This window comes from Erpetoichthys calabaricus, chromosome 3 (assembly GCF_900747795.2).
Source record: "Erpetoichthys calabaricus chromosome 3, fErpCal1.3, whole genome shotgun sequence".
In the NCBI taxonomy this organism is placed as follows: Eukaryota; Metazoa; Chordata; class Cladistia; order Polypteriformes; family Polypteridae; genus Erpetoichthys; species Erpetoichthys calabaricus.
In genome coordinates this window covers 301,680,696-301,705,414 of record NC_041396.2, presented here as the reverse complement: position 1 = coordinate 301,705,414, position 24,719 = coordinate 301,680,696, and the positions used below count along the sequence as shown (strand labels likewise).

Sequence of the window (24,719 nt, the reverse complement as noted above, 5' to 3'; positions counted from 1 at the left end):
AGACAAAACACATACATTTCCCAGTTTTGTTCTTAATTTTCCTAACTTTTATTCTATTTTTTCCTTCACTGTGGTCACTCATCCTACCTTTTCCAAAACTAATTCAGTATTTTAGTATATTTGGCCTCATGTCCCATCTCTTTCCAGTCTTTTCCCTCGCTCTTCCTGGTTCTTCCAATCTTTTTCTCCTAAACTGGTTGCTGCTCATCCTTGTCATTTAAAGTCAAGAAGCCTCAGGTACAAATTGAGCTGTCGGTCGATCAGACAGACAGACAGACAGACGGACAGACAGAGAGAGCAGAACAACTTACACAAGAAAGAGGAGCGGGAAAACTGCATCCTGGTAGCCAGTTGGCAGCGCCAGCTTCAGCTGCACCTCTGAAAGGTAAAAGGCAGTGGACGGCTCAGTCTTTTGTGCTGCAGCCACAAAATCGACAGGAAAAACTGAGAGCACATTATGCCAGCCAACATCCCAGACACCACCTGTATTGTATATAGTGCCTTTCCAGATGAATATCACAATCAATATGATACCAAAGTATAAAACAGGGAAGCATAGGCAAGTGGCGCACACATGGACACAACTCAAAAAAATGCACCGTTAACAAGAGCGGAGTTTTACCGTAGCCTTCCCCTGGAATAGTCTGGAATTTAGTCAGCGGCAGACGCTTGACTTCCAGAGCTTCCTTCAGGATTTGGTTGTCTTCTAGTAAAATGAAACCTGAGAAGACAAAACACAGTTTATCTCGTAAGCAATAACAACTCTCCAAGTTCAGCCCGGAGTCACTACTTGTTCACAACCTTCCAGCCTTCCCCATATTATTGTCTCTCTAGTCTGCAGACAAAGTAACTTCCCAATCACTGGAAATCTTTCCCAGATCATCCATCCCTTCCCTACTGTTGGTACATTCTTTTTCCCGAATTTTCTTGATCGTTCCTAACTTTTTTGTTTTATCCCCTTTTCCAATGTTTCCTAGTTTATCCTAATATTTCCAGATGTTTTCTAAAGTTGAGGCAGATGCCATTTCTGCTTAACACAGAATGGCTTCTTCCTAGGTTTTGTCTTGTTTAACCCTGCTATTTCTTATATTACCTACCATTTCCTCAATTTTCCTAATCCAAAATGGCCTCCACAGTCACCAGATCTCAATCCAGCAGAGCACCTCTGGGATGTGATGGAATGGGAGATTCACATCATGGATGTGCAGCTGGCAAATCTGCAGCAACTGCGTGATGTCATCATGTTAATATGGAGCAAAATCCATGAGGAATGTTTCCAGCACCTTGTTGAATCTACACTATGAAGAATTATGGCAGTTCTGAAGACAAAAGGGGGTCCAACCCACTACTAGCAAGGTGTACCTAATAAAGTGGCCAGTGACTGATAGATAGATAGATAGATAGATAGATAGATAGATAGATAGATGTGAAAGGCACTATATGATAGATAGATAGATAGATAGATAGATAGATAGATAGATGTGAAAGGCACTATATGATAGATAGATAGATAGATAGATAGATAGATAGATAGATAGATAGATAGATAGAGATAGATAGATAGATAGATAGAGAAGTGAAAGGCACTATATGATAGATAGATAGATAGATAGATAGATAGATAGATAGATAGATAGATAGATAGATAGATGTGAAAGGCACTATATGATAGATAGATAGATAGATAGATAGATAGATAGATAGATAGATAGATAGATAGATAGATGTGAAAGGCACTATATGATAGATAGATAGATAGATAGATAGATAGATAGATAGATAGATAGATAGATAGATAGAGAAGTGAAAGGCACTATATGATAGATAGATAGATAGATAGATAGATAGATAGATAGATAGATAGATAGAGAAGTGAAAGGCACTATATGATAGATAGATAGATAGATAGATAGATAGATAGATAGATAGATAGATAGATAGATAGATAGATAGAGAAGTGAAAGGCACTATATGATAGATAGATAGATAGATAGATAGATAGATAGATAGAGAAGTGAAAGGCACTATATGATAGATAGATAGATAGATAGATAGATAGAGAAGTGAAAGGCACTATATGATAGATAGATAGATAGATAGATAGATAGATAGATAGATAGATAGATAGATAGATAGATAGATAGATAGATAGATAGATAGATAGAGAAGTGAAAGGCAGTATAAGATAGATAGATAGATAGATAGATAGATAGATAGATAGATAGATAGATAGATAGATAGATAGAGAAGTGAAAGGCACTATATGATAGATAGATAGATAGATAGATAGATAGATAGATAGATAGATAGATAGATAGAGAAGTGAAAGGCACTATATGATAGATAGATAGATAGATAGAGAAGTGAAAGGCACTATATGATAGATAGATAGATAGATAGATAGATAGATAGATAGATAGATAGATAGATAGATAGAGAAGTGAAAGGCACTATATGATAGATAGATAGATAGATAGATAGATAGATAGATAGATAGATAGATAGATAGATAGATAGATACTTCATTAGTCCCAAGGGGAAATTCACAAATGTTTGTGCATATGAATATTTGATTTATATAGCGCCTTTCCCACCTTTTGTTTCCAGATTTCTTTCTATTGCCTCTCATATCTAACACTCCCTAACATTTACCACCTTCTTTTTGCCGATTTCTTTAGGGTCCACTCCAACTCACTGCTAGGGTTGTCGGTCTGATGTGCTGTAACTTTTGGTACGCCTGGCCCTGTAGAAAAACAAAGAGCACAAAACAAGAGTTAGTACAGTAAAACCTCGGTTATCTATCAGGGGGTCGGGACCGAGGATAAGAGTAAAGCTGGATAACAGAATGGCTAATTTAAAAAAGGTATACAGTGGATAAGTTTAGCAAATAGTCATATTTACGAGGGGGAGTTGAGCTAAAGTTAGAAAATGGGATTTATTACAAAATGGAAAGACCCTTCACAAGACTGCTGCTGTCATTTCTCAATGTCGTCTCCACCCTTCTCAATGCACTGGCGCCACCTGCCTGGAAGTGCTGGGATTCCAGCAGAATAAAAGGTTTTATCTCGTCCTCACCACCACATTTGCACCTAAGTTATGGTCGAACACTCCATGCCGAGGGGTATGACAGTCACTAGGGCAAGTTACTCTGACCTGCTGGAGATGAATGTGAAACCTGCTATTCAGCCCAAATGGCGGGGACTTCTGTCTCGAGGACAAGACAATGCCCACCTGACCACCCGCCCACACCAAGGCTGGTATGGAGAAACTGAAGTTTGAGGTATTGTCACATCCTCCTCATTCTCCAGATTTGGCATTGTGTGATTTCTACCTTTTTTTGGGTCGCTAAAAAAAATATCTGGGTGGTCGTCGATTCAAGACAGATGATGATGTGAAGAAAGTGGTGCCTGAGTGGTGGCGAGGACAAGATGAAGCGCCTTGAGCATGGGAAAGGTGCTATATAAATAAAATGTATTATTATTATTACTAGACAAAAAGCCCGTTTTGACAACGTAAGATGAAACGGACACGAGTTTGTGTCAGCTGTGCATGAAGAAGAAATGAAAAGTAAGAAATAAATAAGAAAGTGATGTAAGTAATGATAATTAACTAAGAGGTTTGGGATATGTATGACTTTATCACGGCATAAAATACTGTACACTTAAAAAATACATGCTATCTATGACAACGTTTTTTGTTTGTATACTGGAGGCCTGTCAGTATGCAACTAAAGTTGTAAAATCTCTCTGTAGACTACATTTTTTGTGAAGACACTCTCACTGTTTGGTTGTCCTCACAGGTGGCGCAGTGGTAGTGCTGCTGCTTTGCAGTAAGGAGACTGTGGAAGGTTGTGGGTTTGCTTCCCGGTTTCTCCCTGTGTGGATAGCGCTTTGAGTACTGAGACAAGCGCTATATAAATGTAATGAATTATTATTATTATTGTTAGTAATTTCCCTTGATGTGGCCCATCTTTAACTTGCACCTTCACATCACTCGCCCTTCTGACTCTTGAAAAAGCCACATACAATTGCCCATGGCTGAAAACGGGTTCGGCAAGGAATATTCCTACCATGTCAAATGTTTGTCCTTGTGACTTGTTTATAGTCATGGCGAATGCTAGTTTGACAGGGAATTGTCGTCTTCGCAAGACAAAAGCGAGATCCACATTTGAAGGTGCCAAGTTAATTCTCAGTATGAAAACGATGTGTCCTTTGGCAGATCCAGTTAAAGCCACGTTTCTCCATGTAATATTTCAAGACTCCGATATAGGTGTATTGAATGAATGCGTAATTGAATCAGAATGCGTAATTAGGCCTCGGGCTGTAGTCGAAATCGCCTTTCAGGCCTCTAGAGCTTTAATCGAAGTCGCCTTTCTCTTTGAATTTTTGTGGCCGTTGGCACCAAAGTTGCGAGAATAAGCAGTTTTGAAAGGGCGAGGATGCAAGGGGCATTAAAATCACTCCAGATGGTGTGGTGAACATTCAGTGCTTGGTGCGAATAGGCCAGCAGCGTTTTATTTTACTCAGATCTCAGCAGCAGCGCACGACAATGTGTACCGCGCCACCTGTGGAGATTTGTATGCGGCTTAGAATGTGTACCTCGCTTCGCACACATCAACATCTGCGGACGACGGTAGTGTAATGATCGTGATGGCTGTGGAGTCGTTCCTGCCGCTGAAAGTACTTAATAATAATATGTTCTTACGTATTATTTTGAGTGTGAGGGTTGGCTGTGATCGGGGCTAATATCCTACGTCTGGGCGGAAGGATTTGGGATTTCTGAATAATAATCCCGAAATGTGTAGGCTAAATCCACCGCCTGCCGCGATGTTGGGGTTGGATTTCGGTCTCGTAAGGTTTTTCGGGCAGCTGCGCAGAAGGCGACTGCGCATTCGGCTTCGGATGGACGTGAGTGAGTGAGTGAGGAGGCAGGCGAATTATGTATTAAGATTATAAAACCTTTTATTCTGCTGGCACTTCCAGGCAGGTAGTGCCAGTGCATTGGGAAGGGTGGAGAATCCATTGAGAAATGACAGCATCAGTTTTGTGAAGGGTCGTCCCATTGTCTAACATTGACTCCCCCTTGTATTTACAAAGCAAAGCACGACATATAACAGTATCCAGCCATCCATTATCCAACCTACTATATCCTAACTACAGGGTCACAGGGGTCTGCTGGAGCCAATCCCAGCCAACACAGGGCACAAGGCAGGAAACAAACCCCGGGCAGGGTGCCAGCCCACCGCAGGGCACACACACACCCAAACACCAAGCACACAGTAGGGACAATTTAGAATCGCCAATGCACCTAACCTGCATGTCTTTGGACTGTGGGAGGAAACCCACATAGACACGGAGAGAACATGCAAACTCCACGCAGGGAGGACCTGGGAAGCAAACCCAGGATTTGTCTTAATTTTGGACCTAATTTAATGATTAGTTAAAATTGCTTTTATATTATATTATATTATATTATATTATATTATCCATCCATCCATCCATTATCCAACCTGCTATATCCTAACAACAGGGTCACAGGGGTCTGCTGGAGCCAATCCCAGCCAGCACAGGGCGCAAGGCAGGAAACAAACCCTGGGCAGGGCGCCAGCCCACCACAATATTATATTATATTATATTATATTATCCATCCATCCATTTTCCAACCCGCTGAATCCGAACACAGGGTCACGGGGGTCTGCTGGAGCCAATCCCAGCCAACACAGGGCACAAGGCAGGAAACAATCCTGGGCAGGGTGCCAACCCACCGCAGGGCACACACAAACACACCCACACACCAAGGCCAATTTAGAATCGCCAATCCACCTAACCTGCATGTCTTTGAAATGTGGGAGGAAACCTGAGCGCCCGGAGGAAACCCACGCAGACACGGGGAGAACATGCAAACTCCACGCAGGGAGGACCCGGGAATCGAACCCAGGTCCCCAGATCTCCCAACTGCGAGGCAGCAGCGCTACCCAGTGCGCCACCGTGCCGCCCTATATTATATTATATTATATTATCCATCCATCCATCCATTATCCAACCCGCTATATCCTAACAACAGGGTCACGGGGGTCTGCTGGAGCCAATCCCAGCCAGCACAGGGCGCAAGGCAGGAAACAAACCCCGGGCAGGGCGCCAGCCCACCACAATATTATATTATATTATATTATATTATATTATATTATCCATCCATCCATTATCCAACCCGCTATATCCTAACAACAGGGTCACGGGGGTCTGCTGGAGCCAATCCCAGCCAACACAGGGCGCAAGGCAGGAAACAAACCTGAATGAATTCATTCACATAATATTATAACGATCAGCATAATAAGCAAACACAACTCAGAGGTACTGGAGTTTTGTACATTTCACTTGCGGTCTTCGGTGCTCTGTCTTATACTCCGTGATCTGGGGTATGGAGCCCACCTCCAAAACAATCAAGGAAAGCTTTCCCGACCAATCAGTTTCGCTCCCGCCATTCACGGTTCGTCTTTCTCTAATCCCGCAATCACTCCTGCCTCATAACTCAAAAGTTCGCACCTTCCTCTTTTCTCCTGCCACTCATCTTCTCACATATGTGTCCACCCCTTACAAAACAGAAGCCCCCCCAACCCAGTGACATCACATTCATTACAGCTTTTTCAAGCTGCCTACATGTCACAATATATTAACACAGGGGTCTCCAACCTTTTATCCCCTAAGAGCTACTTTTACAAAATGAAAATGGCCGAGAGCTATTTGTGTTTTCTAATGTTTATTCTCATAGTTTAACCCAAGCAAACTGAATACGCTTGTTTTGCCTGAACATTTACAAAATGTTGGTGTCCACAACTCACATTTTGCATTAAAACATCACAAAAAATATTGAGTTCACCTGCAAGTGTATGTCTGTATGCATTTTCAAATATTGAATTAAAACATGAATGCTGTCAAAACAAAACAATGCAATTCCAAATCCACAGTGTAAAAGATCGCCCGGACTCCAGATGTCCAAACCGCACACGTTTTATTCCTCTTTTTCTTCACAGCACACAATATCTCACAGTGCCGCCTCTACTCCACTCCTCCAGTCGCCAGCTCCGTCCTCTTCCACCCGACTCCGGCTCCATGAATGGAGTGAGGCAGCCCCTTTTATAATGTGCTCCCTGATGATCGGTCCAAAGCTCCTTAGTCCTTTGGGCGCTACCTGACGGTGGCCATGGATCCCCACAGGGTTGAGCCGCCCAGTTCTGCGGCTCCCACACAATCCAAGATGGCTGCCCTCTTACGTCCTAGGGAAGGAATTGCCCCTCTCCTGGTCCCCTGCTTCTCCAGGCCTCTCAGCAAGGTCCTCGGCCATCCATCACAACAGATATTCCTTATTCATTTGTCATTTTGTTCCATGTCACTGTGTCACTTTATTCACATGTGTGATGTGCTGTTTACTTAGTCAGATGACTGGCACTGAGGTGTCTGGTGGAGTGGAGCCACTAAGGTTCACTCTGATGGAGTCATTTCAATGTCCGTCTGCCAGTCTTGTTCCCAACTTTGACTTCATGACATTCATGTCAGACTCACAGAGGTATGGAGACCCAAACAAAGCAGACATTTTCAGAGCTGCTTGGTGAAGATTCTTATCGTTATCTGGCTCTGCTAAGCTCCAGAAATGCTGTTGAGACTTTAGCTGCAGATTATTTTGAAGGTTTACTAATATATAATAAATAAAACCCAATGTCTGTCTGTCTGTCCGCTTTTCACGAGAGAACTACTTCACGGATTTAGATGGGGTTTTTTTCTATAATTTGCTTGAACATTCCCTTTGATTTTGCGACTTCTCTCATTTCGCTATGTATCATTGTAACAATTTATTTGCACAAATCCAGGAAAGATGCAGCAGGCCGAGGGGCGGGGCCTTCCTCCCTCACTCGCCAGCTTCGGGGCGTGATCCTAGCGAACAAGAGAACAATTGAATTCAACTTTGTTTGATATTTAAAATAAAGTATTACTTAGGTCTTGATGAGTTTGAGTCCGGATATTCTCTTAAGTGTCTGCCACATTGAAAAGAGAGATTGCAATTCAGATTGTGGATCGTGATTTTGTGTTAAAAGGATTGTGATATGATATTGTTGGAAAGATCGGCCACCCCTAATTTGACTAATCAAGTTTTCAAAATTTTACCCTTTGGCGAGCTACTTGGAAAGGGGTGGACAGTTACCGGTAGCTCTTGAGCGTCGTGTTGGAGACCCCTGGATTAACAAAACAAAATATAACAGAATTGATCCAAAATTACCAAAGATCTGCAGCTCCAGCTTGTAAATGGGATTCAGCAAAAGCCTGACACGTTGAAATGATCCCACACACAAAATATCTTTGTTGTTAGGAGTTTTAGTTAAAATTCAAAGTAAAAATTACAATACAGAAGAATGCTAACATTAGTACAGAATAACGGCACCGTCAGCATTTCCATTTTCGTCACGTTTTTTGTTGGAATCCCACTTTGTATCGTTCACGGTGCTCTTCCTTCTCCGTAAATTGAAGCAGTTTTTGAAGCACTTTCGCCGTTTTGTAAATGTTCAATAATTTCAATTATTTGCGACAATTCCATCACCACACACATACGTTTATCAGCCATAACAATGTATAGTAGATTAATTATAACAAAAGAGAAAAGCTATGAAACGTTATTAAAACTGAAGGTACGTCACTGGCACTGTGATTTCAAAATGGCTGTCGGAGATGACTACGCTCTGGCACAAGGGAGAGTTGTTCCAACGCTCAGAGCTCACAGCGTACCGCGCCACAATAGCAGGACAGTAATAGGCAGGCACTCGCGTCCACAACATTGTGTTTTATTTTTGGCCCTGACAGTTAACAGAGATTGACGGTGAATCGAGTGACGGATAATCGAGGTGATACTGTATTTAGTATATCGACCTCCAAAAGTGAAAAATCACGCAGATGGATGTCAGAATCAGGTGACAGATACGGGCTTATTAGTGAGGAGCAAAACGGTTCACACAAAAACTGAACGTGCCGTGACACTTGAAGCTTCTGTTTGCAGAGAAATTTGTGAAATTAGTGGAGACGTCATCAAATCGAAGCAAAGGTCTAAAGCGAGAGGTGGAATGAACCTGGCGACAAAGCGAATACAGTGGAACCTCAGTTCACGAACGTCTCGGACCACGTACAAATCGGGTTACGACCTAAAAGTTGCGCCAAACTTTTGCATCTGTTCCCGACCACACACTCGGGTGACGAACAAGCCAGTTTCCCTTCCGGTTCGTACGCGCCAATGATTTCCGCACATTTTCCTTCTTTGGAATAGCAATGATAGACTGACAGATCAGACAAACGCACTTCGATTGTGACATTGTGTGAGAAAAAAATCCTCTTCCAATTCCACATCCAGCCCACACCCTCCCACGAACACATTTTTTTTTAAATCCCTTCTTTAGTCGATATAAATTGGAAGGCTAACTAGATCACTTAGATAGCTGGAGTTTTGCAGTAGCTCATATGTTTGATCGTGCGTGCGGGATGACCAATGTGTTAGAAGAAAAGAGATCTCAGACTGGCCGCCCTGTATGTCAATCAAGTGGCAAATGCCATAGGGAGGATATATGATAGACTGACATTTCAAAAATTTTTTTTTGAATGCAACGCGATCTACCGGTCAATCACGATTGACGCATTGGGCACCCCTGGTTTAAGGGCTCAAATAATTGGACCAGGGGTTGGCGCTGTGCTCTAAATCTTTCTCCTCTTTCCCTCTGCAGAGCCCGCCTCTTAGAGACCTCACTTCCACTTCCAGGCCTGTTGACCCCGCCTCCCAAAGACCTCACTTCTAATTCTGGGCCTGTCGACCCCGCCTCCCAAAGACCTCACTTCTAATTCTGGGCCTGTTGACCCCGCCTCCCAAAGACCTCACTTCTAATTCTGGGCCTGTAGACCCCGCCTCCCAAAGACCTCACTTCTAATTCTGGGCCTGTTGACCCCGCCTCCCAAAGACCTCACTTCTAATTCTGAGCCTGTTGACCCCGCCTCCCAAAGACCTCACTTCTAATTCTGGGCCTGTTGACCCCGCCTCCCAAAGACCTCACTTCCACTTCCGGGCATGTTGACCCCGCCTCCCAAAGCCCACACTTCTAATTCTGGGCCTGTTGACCCCACCTCCCAAAGACAACACTTCCACTTCCGTTCCCTGTGAACCCGCCTCTTCCTGTCACCTGACAGTATAATGGCCATGTTTTCATTACGTACCTCAGTTCTGTTTTGCACTCACGGCTGTAAAAACCTATTGTGACAATTATACAGGGTGGCCACCCCAAACCTTTTTCTGTGTTTACTCTGTTTATTTTACAATAGATACACAGAAACTAAATCATCAGCAATATCAACATTAACATTTGAATCAAAATTGAAGCCCCAAAAAATGAAGGGCTGAACAAAAGTCAGATCACAACCGCTGAGGGGGTGCCAGTCGCCCGGAGGTCTCACCTTCGCAGCGCAACATGAAGTAACTCTTGTTGGGGCTGAACTTGGCAGTGAAGAAGCTGCAGTTGGCGACGAGGTCACACGTCAGACAGCTCCGGTGGAAACCTCCCATGGTGTTGGCACTGTGGACACACAAGACATCTGGGATGGCAACAGATGGCACTTTAGAGGGCAACATCAGCTAATGCACTGCTACGCAATCTGCAGCTTCCTCCATGCCTCTGACTTTCTACTAGCACTCGGCCCACCAGACGCCCAGAATGTCAGGCCTGGCCTCAAATGGAGTCTTTAATTATTCTGATGCTGCAGCGCAAAGCCCACCATACACCCCTATGAAGCAGTCATATCAGTAGTAAAGTTGTGCCCTCTTGTGGCTGGTGCCCCTCAAAGTCAGTAAGCTGTCATGGTACAGACAGCATGTAATAGGTAACTGTGTGAGTTGAAGAGCGCCACCCTGTGTCATTAGGATGTCATAGTCTGAATGTCAAATTCAGGTGTTGTGAAAGAGCGCCCTCCTATGACTGTGCTGATGTAGTCTAATTAAGACTGCGCCCCCTTCAGGTCAGTGAGTTATCATGATATAGCCAGTAAGTAATATGCAACTGTGTGAACAAAACAGCGCACACCCTGTGTTAATGAGAAGTCATGCCATAGTCTACATGTCATGTACAGGAGTTGTGAGAAAGCACCCTCTGGTGACCAAACTGATGTACTCTAATTAAGATAGCGCCCCCTTCAGGTCACTGAGCAGTCATGGTTTAGTCAGGATGTACTTTGTAACACAATCTGCCGCTCAGTCATTGTCTCTCAGTTTCCATTTAAACTGCACAAAAGTGGTTGCCTTCAGCGTAGAATGACAGTCCCTACCTCAAATGGGAGAACTTTAATCATTTTAAAGTCAAAAATCAAGTCAATGAAGTCTTTAATTATTCTGCTCAAAATGAGAATGTGCCCCCCACTGGTCAGTGAGCTGTCATGGCATGGTCAGCATGTGATTTGTAACTGTGCCAGGCAAACAGCACCACCCTGTGTCAATGAGAAGTCATGTCACAGCCTGAATGTTATAGAGGGCTGTTGTGAGAGAGCGCCATCCTGTGCCAAGAAGCATTCATGCCATCCCTGGTATATCATATGCAGCAGTTGTGAGTGAGAGATAGCCTCAAGTGTCTTTGCTGATGTAGTCTAAATAAGACTGGGGGGGTCCGAAAGATGTCATGTCATAGTTGATATGTAATATACAGCTATATAAATGAGGCAAGACTCCCCCCCCCCCCAACCCCCCGAAATCAGTAAGTGGTCATGCTATTGTTGAAATATAATATGCAGCTATATGAGATAGTGGACCCCTGTGCCAGTAGGCGGTCATGTTATAGTTGACATGTAATATATAGTGATATAAATGGGACAGCACCCCCCCTTGAAATTAGTAAGTGGTCATGCCATGGATGAAATATAATATGCAGCTATATAAATGAGATAGCGGACCCCTGTGCCAGTAGGTGGTCATGTTATAGTTGACCTGTAATATATAGCTGTATAAATGAGACAGCACCCCCATGTGGCAGGCATATGCAGCAGTTGGGAGTGAGATATCGCCCTCAAGTGTCCTTGCTGATGTAGTCTAAATAAGACTGGGGGGTCCGAAAGCTGTCATGTCATAGTCGATATGTAATATATACTGTAGCTATATAAATGAGGCAGGACTCCCCCCCCCCCCACCCTTTGAAATTAGTAAGTGGTCATGCCATAGATGAAATATAATATACAGCTACATAAATGAGACAGTGCCCCCTGTGGTAGCATGTGGTCATGCCATAGTTGAAATACAAAATCCAGCTATATAAAAAGAAAGAGCCCACCAACTCCCAGTCCCCCGCCAATCAGTGGCCACATTATAGTTGACATGTAATACACAGCTGTAAAAATGAGACTGCACATCCATTCCTATAAGTAGTCATGCCATAGTGTAAAAATAATACAGGACCCTCTTGTGTCACTAACCAGACATGGCATAGATGAAATATAACAAACAGCTATATAAACAAGACAACACCCCCAAATAACAGTAAGTGGTCATGCTATAAATGAAATATAATACACAGCTATATAACTGAAACAGTGCCCCCTATGCTAGTATATGGTCATGTGATCTGCGCCACCACCACCTAATCAAAGCTCCATGATGTCCCTCCATTGACGGATTTAAAGGCCAGAAGTCCACATGACCGTCATCATCAAGTTCTTCCATGTGAACCCTGAATACCATGAGGACTGACTGAGGTCGCTGATGTGAGGTAGAATGCCTACAGGGGGCTGGGTGGTCTCGTGTCCCCCTGACAGATTTAATTTTTTTTTCAGCCATTTGGAGTTTTTTTTTTGTTTGTTTTTTCTGTCCTCCCTGACCATTGGACCTTGTTAATTAGTGTTCTCTAATTTTAATTATTTATTTTGTCTTTTTTTCTCTTTCTTCATCATGTAAAGCAGTGCTCCGCAACCTTTTCTCACCTACGACACACCAAAGTTCTTCCTAGAATTTCCGCGGCACGTCAAAAGCTAAAATATATAGCAGTGGCGAAGGGGGGTGGGGGGCTTGGGTGGTTTGGGGGCGGTCCGCTCCGAGCGGCAGCTATTTAGGGGCGTCCAAACTACGGTAGTTTCCTCTTTTTTTTGTTCCTTGAGGAGGCGCAAAAAAAAAAAAATTTCTTTAAGCTTTGGGGCGTCACATTTTTCAACGCCCCGGTCAACATGATCTCCAGCTACGCCACTGATATATAGATATTAATTTAATACACAAATTTTACAATAAATTTTCATTTTTTATTATAAGTATACATTTATTATAAGTATACATACATAAAAACTATACTATATTTACTTTTATACAATCTTAATAATTATTATAACATAATGACTGATTAATGTGATACCTGCGCTTGTTTCAATGAACACAAAAGTTTTATATTCGGCTCAATATTTGACAGCGCAACCCGAAGTTCTTGGCCAAGATCTTTTAAGCATGACCGCTTATCATTTTTAATTAACACAAGAGTTGTTTGTCTTTTTTGGCGTAATTGGGATGGTTTGAATTTAGATGACGATTTAGTTTACTGGGTGCCATTACCTCGTTTGACAGCTGATCGCCGCAAATGATGCATTGTGGCTTTGGAGCCGTTTCGTCACCACACCACGAGAATCCATATCGAATGTAGTCTTCGTTGTACTTCCTTTTCACAATCTTCTTTGTTTTTTTTGCAACACTTGTGCTGGGTTCTTCATCATCTGTACGTGAAGACGAATCTTTTCCACATAAAAATTTATCCATATTTAAAGGGGTATAAAACTAAATATGAATCACACGAAGAACGTTAACCATACACAATTCAGCAACACAACTAATAGTAATGAATGATAACTACTGTCGCAAGACGAGTGAATGCGACGTAGCACGACTAATACGTCGGCTTGAATTGAATCTAGGTGCGGGCACGGAGCGCTCTGGCTATCAAAGCATACTACGGAGTTGTCTGGCGACTACGTAGGGCCTACGTCGTAGGCGACAGGCGATGGGATTTATTATTTCAGAGAAATGACACATAAAATTATTAAACCTTTAAAAGGCTATTTACGCGAATATTTCGTTGCACGTATTCTCGTTATTGTGTTTCTAAGGAGGACCGTTGAAATATTATTTAGTTAGAAAATTGTCTTATTTGACCGCGTCACACCTGTATCGGCTCAAGGCACACCAGTGTGCCGTGGCACACCGGTTGCGGAGCACTGATATAAAGCACTTTGAGCTCCACTGTTTGTATGAAAATGTGCTCTAGAAATACATGTTGTTGTTGTTAGAAAGTTGACATGTAATATGCAGCTGCATAAATGAGACAGCACCCCTCCTGATAATGGTAAGCTGTCATGCCATTATTGAAACTGAGGAAGAAAAAGACATTATTAACTGTAATGATTATAAGTATTTAACTCACAAATACCAAGGACTGTATTTTGTATTACTAATGCTGCAGAGAGTTATATGATTTATTACTTCTATATGATTTGTTCTTCATTTAGGTAGAAAAAGAATTAAGGTTGTGCACAGAATTATGAGAGTAACTTGCATTCTTTTATGAGAAAATGCTGACCTCTTGATACTAACAGAACACCCTGTGATATTATAAATCGATGTGATAGTTTCTGAATTCTTGCTTAAAACTATAAGAAACATATCACTTGTGAATTAATAAATAAGGATTTATTAATCTAACCAAACAAATGTAATCTAATGAAGATATTAAAGCTACAAGAATGTAATTTCTTTATAACTAATGTAATGAATGTGGAATAATAAAAATTTAATATCAATATATTAAATAATAGTTGAACAAAGAATCTTGGGCTGAGGACCTTTTGACCTAGTCCAAGGGAGGGGAAGAAGATTTCGTGACTACGCCTTAGTGCAATGAAATTTTTGTACTTAGATAAACAAGTCTAAAACGCCTTGATGATTACTATCCGTGTGCATTTGGGTGGATGGAAAATATATTATTATGCAAACCAGCTGATGGTAAGAAAATGTACATGTATATGTATTTGCAAGTATAAGAGTTCTTTGTGTTAACCATATGAATGCATTAAGATTGTTAAAAGAGGAAAACCATTACCTGTATAATCATTTAACAGTATAAGTATATTACTAGTTTGTATTAATAAGCTATGGATTAATTGCTTCTAATAAGGCTTACACATCAAAGTATTAAGTGTTTATGTGCAAAAGCTAAAAGAACAAACTTGCAACATTTCTGTCAAACTGCTGACCTTTTAGTCTGTACTCAGGAAACTTAAAAAACATCCAGGATTGTAAAATCAGCAGCAACAGGCTTTTTCACTTCTTCTTAAGTTGTTTTGAACAAATGTGTTGTAATTTTTTGGGCATACATCCATCCATCCATCCATTTTCCAACCGGCTGAATCCGAACACAGGGTCACAGGGGTCTGCTGGAGCCAATCCCAGCCAACACAGGGCACAAGGCAGGAACCAATCCCGGGCAGGGTGCCAACCCACCGCAGGACACACACAAACACACCCACACACCAAGCACACACTAGGGCTAATTTAGAATCGCCAATCCACCTACCTTGCATGTCTTTGGACTGTGGGAGGAAACCGGAGCGCCCGGAGGAAACCCACGCAGACACGGGGGAGAACATGCAAATTTGGGCATACAGTGGGGCAAAAAAGTATTTAGTCAGCCACCAATTGTGCAAGTTCTCCCACTTAAAAAGATGAGAGAGGCCTGTAATTTTCATCATTGGTATACCTCAACTATGAGAGACAAAATGAGAAAAAAAAATCCAGAAAATCACATTGTCTGATTTTTGAAGAATTTATTTGCAAATTATGGTGGAAAAAAGTATTTGGTCAATAACAAAAGTTCATCTCAATACTTTGTTATATACCCTTTGTTGGCAATGACAGAGGTCAAACGTTTTCTGTAAGTCTTCACAAGGTTTTCACACACTGTTGCTGGTATTTTGGCCCATTCCTCCATGCAGATCTCCTCTAGAGCAGTGATGTTTTGGGGCTGTCGCTGGGCAACACGGACTTTCAACTCCATCCAATGATTTTCTATGGGGTTGAGATCTGGAGACTGGCTAGGCCACTCCAGGACCTTGAAATGCTTCTTACGAAGCCACTCCTTCGTTACCTGGGCGGTGTGTTTGGGATCATTGTCATGCTGAAAGACCCAGCCACGTTTCATTTTCAATGCCCTTGCTGACGGAAGGAGGTTTTCACTCAAAATCTGACGATACATGGCCCCATTCATTCTTTCCTTTACACAGATCAGTCGTCCTGGTCCCTTTGCAGAAAAACAGCCCCAAATCATGATGTTTCCACCCCCATGCTTTACAGTAGGTATGGCGTTCTTTGGATGCAACTCAGCATTCTTTCTCCTCCAAAAACGACGAGTAGAGTTTTTTTCATCTGACCATATGACATTCTCCCAATCCTCTTCTGGATCATCCAAATGCTCTCTAGCAAACTTCAGACGGGCCTGCACATGTACTGGCTTAAGCAGGGGGACACGTCTGGCACTGCAGGATTTGAGTCCCTGGCGGTGTAGTGTGTTACTGATGGTAGCCTTTGTTACTTTGGTCCCAGCTCTCTGCAGGTCATTCACTAGGTCCCCCCGTGTGGTTCTGGGATTTTTGCTCACCGTTCTTGTGATAATTTGACCCCATGGGGTGAGATCTTGCGTGGAGCCCCAGATCGAGGGAGATTATCAGTGCTCTTGTATGTCTTCCATTTTCTAATAATTGCTCCCACAGTTGATTTCTTCACACCAAGCTGCTTACCTATTGCAGATTCAGTCTTCTCAGCCTGGTGCAGGTCTACAATTTTGTTTCTGGTGTCCTTTGACAGCTCTTTGGTCTTGGCCATAGTGGAGTTTGGAGTGTGACTGTTTGAGGTTGTGGACAGGTGTATTTTATATTGATAACAAGTTCAAACAGGTGCCATTAATACAGGTAACGAGTGGAGGACAGAGGAGCCTCTTACAGAAGAAGTTACAGGTCTGTGAGAGCCAGAAATCTTGCTTGTTTGTAGGTGACCAAATACTTATTTTCCACCATAATTTGCAAATAAATTCTTTAAAAATCAGACAATGTGATTTTCTGGATTTTTTTTTTCTCATTTTGTCTCTCATAGTTGAGGTATACCTATGATGAAAATTACAGGCCTCTCTCGTCTTTTTAAGTGGGAGAACTTGCACAATTGGTGGCTGACTAAATACTTTTTTTTTTGTGTTGGTTATGGTAGTCTCTTTAACTCACCAAGAATAAAGAAATTGCTTTTTATTTTAAGTTGGTGTTTTTGTCTCTCGTTGTTTTCCGACTTCAGCATCCACAAAATATAATATACTAGCTGTGTAAGCCCGAGCTGTAAAAAGCCCGGGGTCCTAGAAATTATTGAAATAGTTAGAAAAAAAAAATGAAATGTAGAGATGTCAGGTAATTGAAAGGAACTACCCTGGGCATCTCTGCTCCTAGGAGGATTCATTTTGTCAATGTGCTGTCCTCGCTTGTACATTAGCAGCTAAGCAACTTTATCTTTCTTCGGGGGTTTTGTTTTGCCAACGTGCTTGTCTCTTAGAGGTGGGAGGAAAAGTAAAAGGGATAGCATTTGGCTGATGTGCTCACCTTGCTTCTGTATTAGCGGCTAAGCGAGTTGTCTGCTTCCTCCGAGGTGGAGCCCTTACCCCGACTCCACCTCTCACTTCCGGGCCGGACAGACAGACAGACACACTTCTACATGTAGACATTTACAGTTAGGTCCATAAATATTTGGACAGAGACAACTCTTTTCTCATTTTGGTTCTGTACATTACCACAATGAATTTTAAATGAAACAACTCCGATGCAGTTGAAGTGCAGACTTTCAGCTTTAATTCAGTGGGGTGAACAAAACGATTGCATAAAAATGTGAGGCAACTAAAGCATTTTTTGAACACAATCCCTTCATTTCAGGGGCTCAAAAGTAATCGGACAATTGACTCAAAGGCTATTTCATGGGCAGGTGTGTGCAAATCCGTCGTTATGTCCTTATCAATTAAACAGATAAATGACCTGGAGTTGATTTGAGGTGTGCTGCTTGCATGTGGAAGATTTTGCTGTGAACAAACAACATGCGGTCAAAGGAGCTCTCCATGCAGGTGAAAGAAGCCATCCTTAAGCTGAGAAAACAGAAAAAAACCCATCTGAGAAATCGCTCCAATATTACGAGTGGCAAAATCTACAGTTTGGTACATCCTGAGAAAGAAAGCAAGCACTGGTGAACTCAGCAATGCAAAAAGACCTGGACGTCCACGGAAGACAACAGTGGTGGATGATCGCAGAATCATTTCCATGGTGAAGAGAAACCCCTTCACAACAGCCAACCAGGTGAACAACACTCTCCAGGGGGTCGGCGTATTGATATCCAAGTCTACCATAAAGAGAAGACTGCATGAAAGTAAATACAGAGGGTGCACTGCAATGTGCAAGCCACTCATAAGCCTCAAGAATAGAAAGGTGAGATTGGACTTTGCTAAAGAACATCTAAAAAAGCCAGCACAGTTCTGGAAAACATTCTTTGGACAGATGAGACCAAGATCAACCTCTACCAGTATGATGGCAAGAAAAAAGTATGGAGTAGCTCATTATCCAAAGCATAGCACATCATCTGTAAAACACGGTGGAGGGAGGCTGTGTGATGGCTGCCAGTGGCACTGGGACACTCGTGTTTATTGATGATGTGACACAGGACAGAAGCAGCTGAATGAATTCTGAGGTGTTCAGAGACATCCTGTCTGCTCAAATCCAGCTAAATACAGCAGTCACATTGATTCATGATACAGATGGACAATGACCCAAAACATACAGCCAAAGCAACCCAGGAGTTTATTAAAGCAAAGAAGTGGAAAATTCTGGAATGGCCAAGTCAGTCACCTGATCTTAACCCAATTGAGCAGACATTTCACTTGTTGAAGACTAAACTTCAGACAGAAAGGCCCACAAACAAACAGCAACTGAAAGCCGCTGCAGTAAAGGCCTGGCAGAGCATTAAAAAGGAGGAAACCCAACATCTGGTGATGTCCAGGAGTTCAAGACTTCAGGCTGTCATTGCCAGCAAAGGGTTTTCAACCAAGTATTAGAAATGAACATTTGATTTCCAGTTATTTCATTTGTCCAATTACTTTTGAGCCCCTGAAATGAAGGGATTGTGTTCACAAAATGCTTTAGTTGCCTCACAGTTTTATACAATCGTTTTGTTCACCCCACTGAATTAAAGCTGAAAGTCTGCACTTCAACTGCATCGGAGTTGTTTAATTTGAAATTCATTGTGGTGATGTACAGAACCAAAATGAAAAAAGTTGTCTCTGTCCAAATATTTATGGACCTAACTGTATATATAAGATAGGCATATAAACAAGATAGCCCCCCTTGTGCCAGTAGGTGGTCATGTCATAGTTAACTTGTAATGCACAGCTGTATAAATGAAACTGCACCCCCTGTGCTGGTCAGTGGTCAGGTTATAGCTGACATATAATATCCAGGTATATAAATGGGAGAGCACCCCCTGTGCCAGTGACCAGTCATGTCAGAGTCAACATATAAAACACAGCTACTGTATAATAAATGAGAAAGCGCCCCCTTCTTGATAACAGTAAGTGGTCATGCCATAGACTGTATATAGTATAGAGCTATATAAATGAGACGGCGCCCCCTGTGCTTGTAAGAGGTCATGTTCTATAGTTTATTTAATAGTAAGCGAAATATAAAAGAACTAGTGCCCCCTGTGCTAATCAGTGTTCATGCCATATAATAAAAGAAATATAATATAAAGTTATATAAATGAGAAAGTGCCCCCTGTGCAAGTAAGCAGTCATGTCACAGCATGTCATATGCAGAAATGTGAGTTAACCAAGACCCCCAGTGTCTGTGCTGATGGTACCTAACGGGGCAGTGTCACAAACAGTCATGTCACACTCACCCTGCTATGTGCAGCTATGTGACTATGACAGCGCCCCCATGCTAATAACAGGTCAGTTTAAGTGTTTAAGTGAAACAGTCGCCCCCGTCCACAAGTGGTCCCTTCACGTTTACCTGTACAGGTGTCTGCTCCTGGATGAGACCTCCGTGCTCAAGAAGTAGCTGCAATAGAAGACACAGGAGTGGGTCACTGAGGTTCACAAAATGCCACGTTGAGAAGTTACTCAGGTCAGTCAGGAGCGCTGTGGTGGGATACTACTCTGGTGCGGCGTACATTTTCCCTCGAGCCTCGTCGAGTGCGCAGAGCGAAGTCACATCCCAGTCTCCTGATGTCAGAAAACGCAGAGGAGCTGGCGAGGAGCCCGGCTAGAAATTGAACAGAAGGAAGAAGAAGAGAGGGGCTCAGCTATCACTGATCGGTCCGACTGGTATGGGATTGTCCAATATACTCCAGAGCTCACAATGCTGGCCACCAGCACCTCGAGGCTCGCCCGCTCATATGCTTGGGTAACTCTGCTCTCCATTAGTCACATTCAGCTGCCCAACTTGCTTTCTGCTGTCATGATGACCAAGTGGAAATGGCCTGACGCTGGCAGTCTGTTTAATGACAACATAGCGGGCAATCTGATTGGCTCACGTGAGGCCAGGAATGCTAGTCTCTTTAAACTGATTCTTTTCCCTTTTCCCTCACTTTCCTATTGGTTGAGGCAGAGAAGATGGGCAGCTGAAAGCCAAATGAGCACTAATGAGTTCCAAGGATGTGCCCACCCAAATGCCAACCAATGACAAACTGATAAAAAATAAACTTTGAGCTGAAGCTGGCAAATAAGCTGCATAAATATCCAAATGCCAGCTTAATGGCACCCCTGAGATAATGAGATGAACCTCCAGTGCTTTTGCTTGTGGCTCCCGATGACCTCTGGTCCAGCCGGCCACCTTTATTTAATTATTTTTCAAAAATCTCACCTGTGCACTTAGCATGGCCACATGATGGAACTCCCCACGTGCCCCCTGCTTGGCCGGGATGGTCAGGAAGAAGACGGAGCCATCTTGCTGGAACAGCGGCGCCTCCTGCTGGGGAACATAGCGATGAAAATTAGTGAAGAGAGTCAGAGTCAGTCAGCTGACATTCCTGGTATGAATGCCAGCTCTGTTGCTCCATTTCAGGGTTATTAATTATTTTTCAAATGTTTCACCATTTGTCAAAGTGGTGGTCAATGCCCATATGGAGACCCCTGTGTCCGGGGCACGTGCCCCTTGAGTTACATAAGTGACACCCCCTCGGTGTCTGGAGCGCACAGTCAGTACATTGGGATATCGTGGCTCCCCCTTTTGTTCAGGGTGTGCATAATTACATAATAGTTACATAATTCACGGGCCTCCCTTGGTGCCCTTACCGTGCATTGGTCCTCCACCGTGACAGTTGAATCATAAACTTGCTTACCACAGGGCCGTCTTAACGTATGGGCACAATGGGCACTATCTGGGGGCCTCGGTAGCACAGGGGGTCCATGATATATCTGATGCCTAAGTATGTTTCTGTTTAGCTATCAAAACAGGGTCCCTAGCGCACTGCATTGCCCGGGGGGCCTATGATGCTGGTAAGACAGCTCTGCACCTCCTTTCTGCATGAAAACACAAGATTCAAATTTTTACTTGGCCATCACAATTAAACACATGGGATTAGTAACATTTAAGCCAAATATTGTAATTATCTAAATGGCGCCCCTCTGATGACTAGGCGGCCACCTACAGTACGTCTCCAAATGGACTGACCGGCTCTGGTCTTGTTAACTTTTGGTTGCTGCCATTTTATCTTGCAGTAGCTGTTTCATGCTACTGGTTCCTGTGGAGAGCGGTCTCGGAAGTGTATCACATTGATAACGTGGCAGATTATTGGTCATGCCATCGTTGAAATAGATATGTAGCTATACAAATGAGATAGCGCCACCCTGTGCCAGTAAGTGGTCATGTGATAGTTGACTTGTAACATACAGCTATAGAAACCCGACAGCGCCACCCCTTGATAACAGTAAGTGGTCATGCCATAGATGAAATATAATATACAGCTAAATACACAAGACATAGTGCCCTCTGTGCCAGCAGGTAGTCAAGTTATAGAAGAAATGTAATATAAAGCTACATAAATGAAACAGCGCCCCCTGTGCCAGTAAGCAATCACATTATGTAACTGACATGTAATATGCAGCTTTTTAAATGAGACAGCACCCCCTTGTGTCAGAAAACACATCTGATCTCAATGCTGGCTCTCTCTACTGCTATGGACTGATATGGTGATGTGTGAGGAACGAAAGGATGGAAATGAAAATGATCAACCGACAGAGGGACACCCCGAAAATCAAAGGGAAAAAATTACGGGGCAGGCAGGCAGGCAGGCGAGTCCATTTGGCCGAAATGTCATTGCAGCAACTCCAAATCGTACTCAGTAGTTTGCATGCCCCCCCCCCACGCCTGACAACGTCCTAATGAGATGACAGATGGTGTCCTGGGGGATCTCCCCTCAGATCTGGACCAGGGCATCACTGAGCTCCTGGACAGGCTGAGGCGTCGGATGGACCCAAACATAATGTCCAACCCAGAGGTGTTCTACTGGATTGAGGTCAGGTGAGTCAGTGTGTGTGTGTGAGGGAGTGGGGCGGTGGGGCAGTCAATGGTATCAATTCCTTCATCCTCTCGCCACATGAGGCTGGGCCAGGAGGAACCAGCATAGGGTCTGACAATGGGTACAAGGATTTCATCCCGATACCTAATGGCAGTCAAGGTGCCCGCTGTTGTCTAGCCTGTAGAGGTCTGTGTGTCTCTCCATGGATATGCCTCCCCAGATATACCATCACTGACCCACCACCAAACCGGTCATGCTGAACGATGTGACAGGCAGCATAACGTTCTCCACGGCTTCTCCAGACCCTTTCCTGTCTGTCACGTGTGCTCAGTATGAACCTTCTCTCACCTGTGAAAAGCACAGGGCACCTGCCAGTGGTGGACCTGCCAATTCTGGTATTCTATGGCAAATGCCAATGGAGCTCCACGGTGCCCACTAGAGGATGTTGGGCCCTCAGGCCACCCTCATGAAGTCTGTTTCTGATTGTTTGCTCAGAGACATTCACACCAGTGGCCTGCCTGACTGCCTGCTGGAGGTCATTTTGTAGGCTCTGATAGTGGTGGGTCCTGCTGATGGGTTAAGGACCTTCTACGAGGGGCCAAGTCCAGATCTCCTCGAGTAACTGCCTGTCTGTCTCCTGGAATCTCCTCCATACCCTTGAGACTGTGCTGGGAGACACAGCAAACCTTCTGGAAATGGGAGGCACGTATTGATGTGCCATCCTGGAGAAGTTGGACTACCTGTGCCAGCTCTGTAGGGTCCAGGTGTGGCCTCATGCTACCAGTAGTGACACTGACCGTAGCCAAATGCAAAATGAGATGAGGAGGAAAAAATGTCAGTGTCCTCCCTCCACCTGTTAAACCATCCATTCCTGTTTTGGGGGTCGTCTCATTGTGGCCCCTCTAGAGCACCAAATCAGCTAAAACTGATGAACAAGCCCCTCTGCTACTTAACTGACCAGATCAATGGCCCAGAGGTTTCATTAACTTGTACTCTCATGGTCCTTTCATTTTTTTGAGCAGTTTATAATATACAGCTATATAAAGGAAAAGCGCCCTCCTGTGCCAATAAGTGGTCATGTCACCGCATGTCATATGCAGAAATGTGCGTTAAAGGACACCCCACCTATTGTACCTATGTCTCCAAATGGACACTACAGCTCTACCAATGAGACAGCGCCACCCTGTGTCAGTAAGTGGTCATGTTATAGTTCTATACAGCTATAGAAACCCGACAGAGTTTGACAGAGAATGAGTACGAGAAAACATAACAGTAAAGTTTGAAAAAGTTGAAATCATAGTTTGTGACCCCCCGGTGTGGTCCCCTACCAATTCCTTAGCTGCGGTTCCACAAAATCTTGTGAGTCTCTGCTGCGGGGGGCTTTTATTAATGGGAAGCTTGGGTGGAAATGGGGCCGGTGGGACGTTCAGGGCTGGCTGTAAATGTTGGAGTTTTGACGGCCATGTTTTCTGAACATCGCATCGAAGAGTTTTCCTAGCCTGGGGCCTCATGTATAAACGGTGCGTATGCACAAAAATGTTGCGTACTCCCGTTTCCACGCTCACATCGCGATGTATAAAACCTAAACTTGGCGTAAAGCCACGCACATTTTCATGGTAGCTCAATCCCTGGCGTATGCAAGTTCTGCACTTGGTTTTGCAAACTGGCGGCACCCAGCTTCAAAGCAGTGCTACTGTTCCTGCGTGGTTACCCTTACCCATCAAGCACACGTTGCCTCAGCCATGCTGTCTATTGAACTGCTCTCATATGACAAACTCTTCAGAGCCTCGTGGTTTCATCCTAAGAACTCTAAACGCACTCAATCAGTCCATCAAGTGCTCCTTGTAGAACTGTTAGTACTTATAAGTACAATCACCTCACTGTAAACTTGCACTACAGTTATAATATTGCACAACCTGAGCCACTTTATAAAGTGCGTATTTACATATGATGACGATATCATTTTAAGATGAAATGTAGCAAAATATGTTTATTACATTATATAGATAAAACTTTAACTTCCTTTAAATAATCTATATTGTTAATAATTAAACATGTGAGGACACAGTGCCACAGCACTAGCGAGGAGCTGGCAC

The 24,719-nt window shown here is 43.3% G+C and overlaps 1 protein-coding gene across 4 annotated transcripts in view; it reads right to left on the bottom strand.

Moving 5' to 3' along the window:
- The window catches only part of LOC114649582 (inactive dipeptidyl peptidase 10), a 101,402-nt gene that overhangs the window by 18,710 nt on the left and 57,973 nt on the right, over positions 1–24,719 (bottom strand). For 3 of the 4 annotated variants that reach the window (XR_007934488.1, XM_051925049.1, XM_051925051.1), the window contains exons 13-19: positions 20,967–21,074; positions 20,275–20,366; positions 20,115–20,162; positions 10,479–10,597; positions 2,696–2,743; positions 623–721; positions 312–378 (exon numbers count right to left, since the gene is read on the bottom strand). Coding sequence is in view for 3 of the 4 variants with exons in the window: in XM_051925049.1 (XP_051781009.1) it covers positions 312–378; positions 623–721; positions 2,696–2,743; positions 10,479–10,597; positions 20,115–20,162; positions 20,275–20,366; positions 20,967–21,074 (581 nt within the window). In the remaining variant the exon portion in view is untranslated. The remainder of the gene's footprint in view (positions 1–311; positions 379–622; positions 722–2,695; positions 2,744–10,478; positions 10,598–20,114; positions 20,163–20,274; positions 20,367–20,966; positions 21,075–24,719) is intronic. The other variant, XM_051925050.1, reaches the window with a different exon arrangement.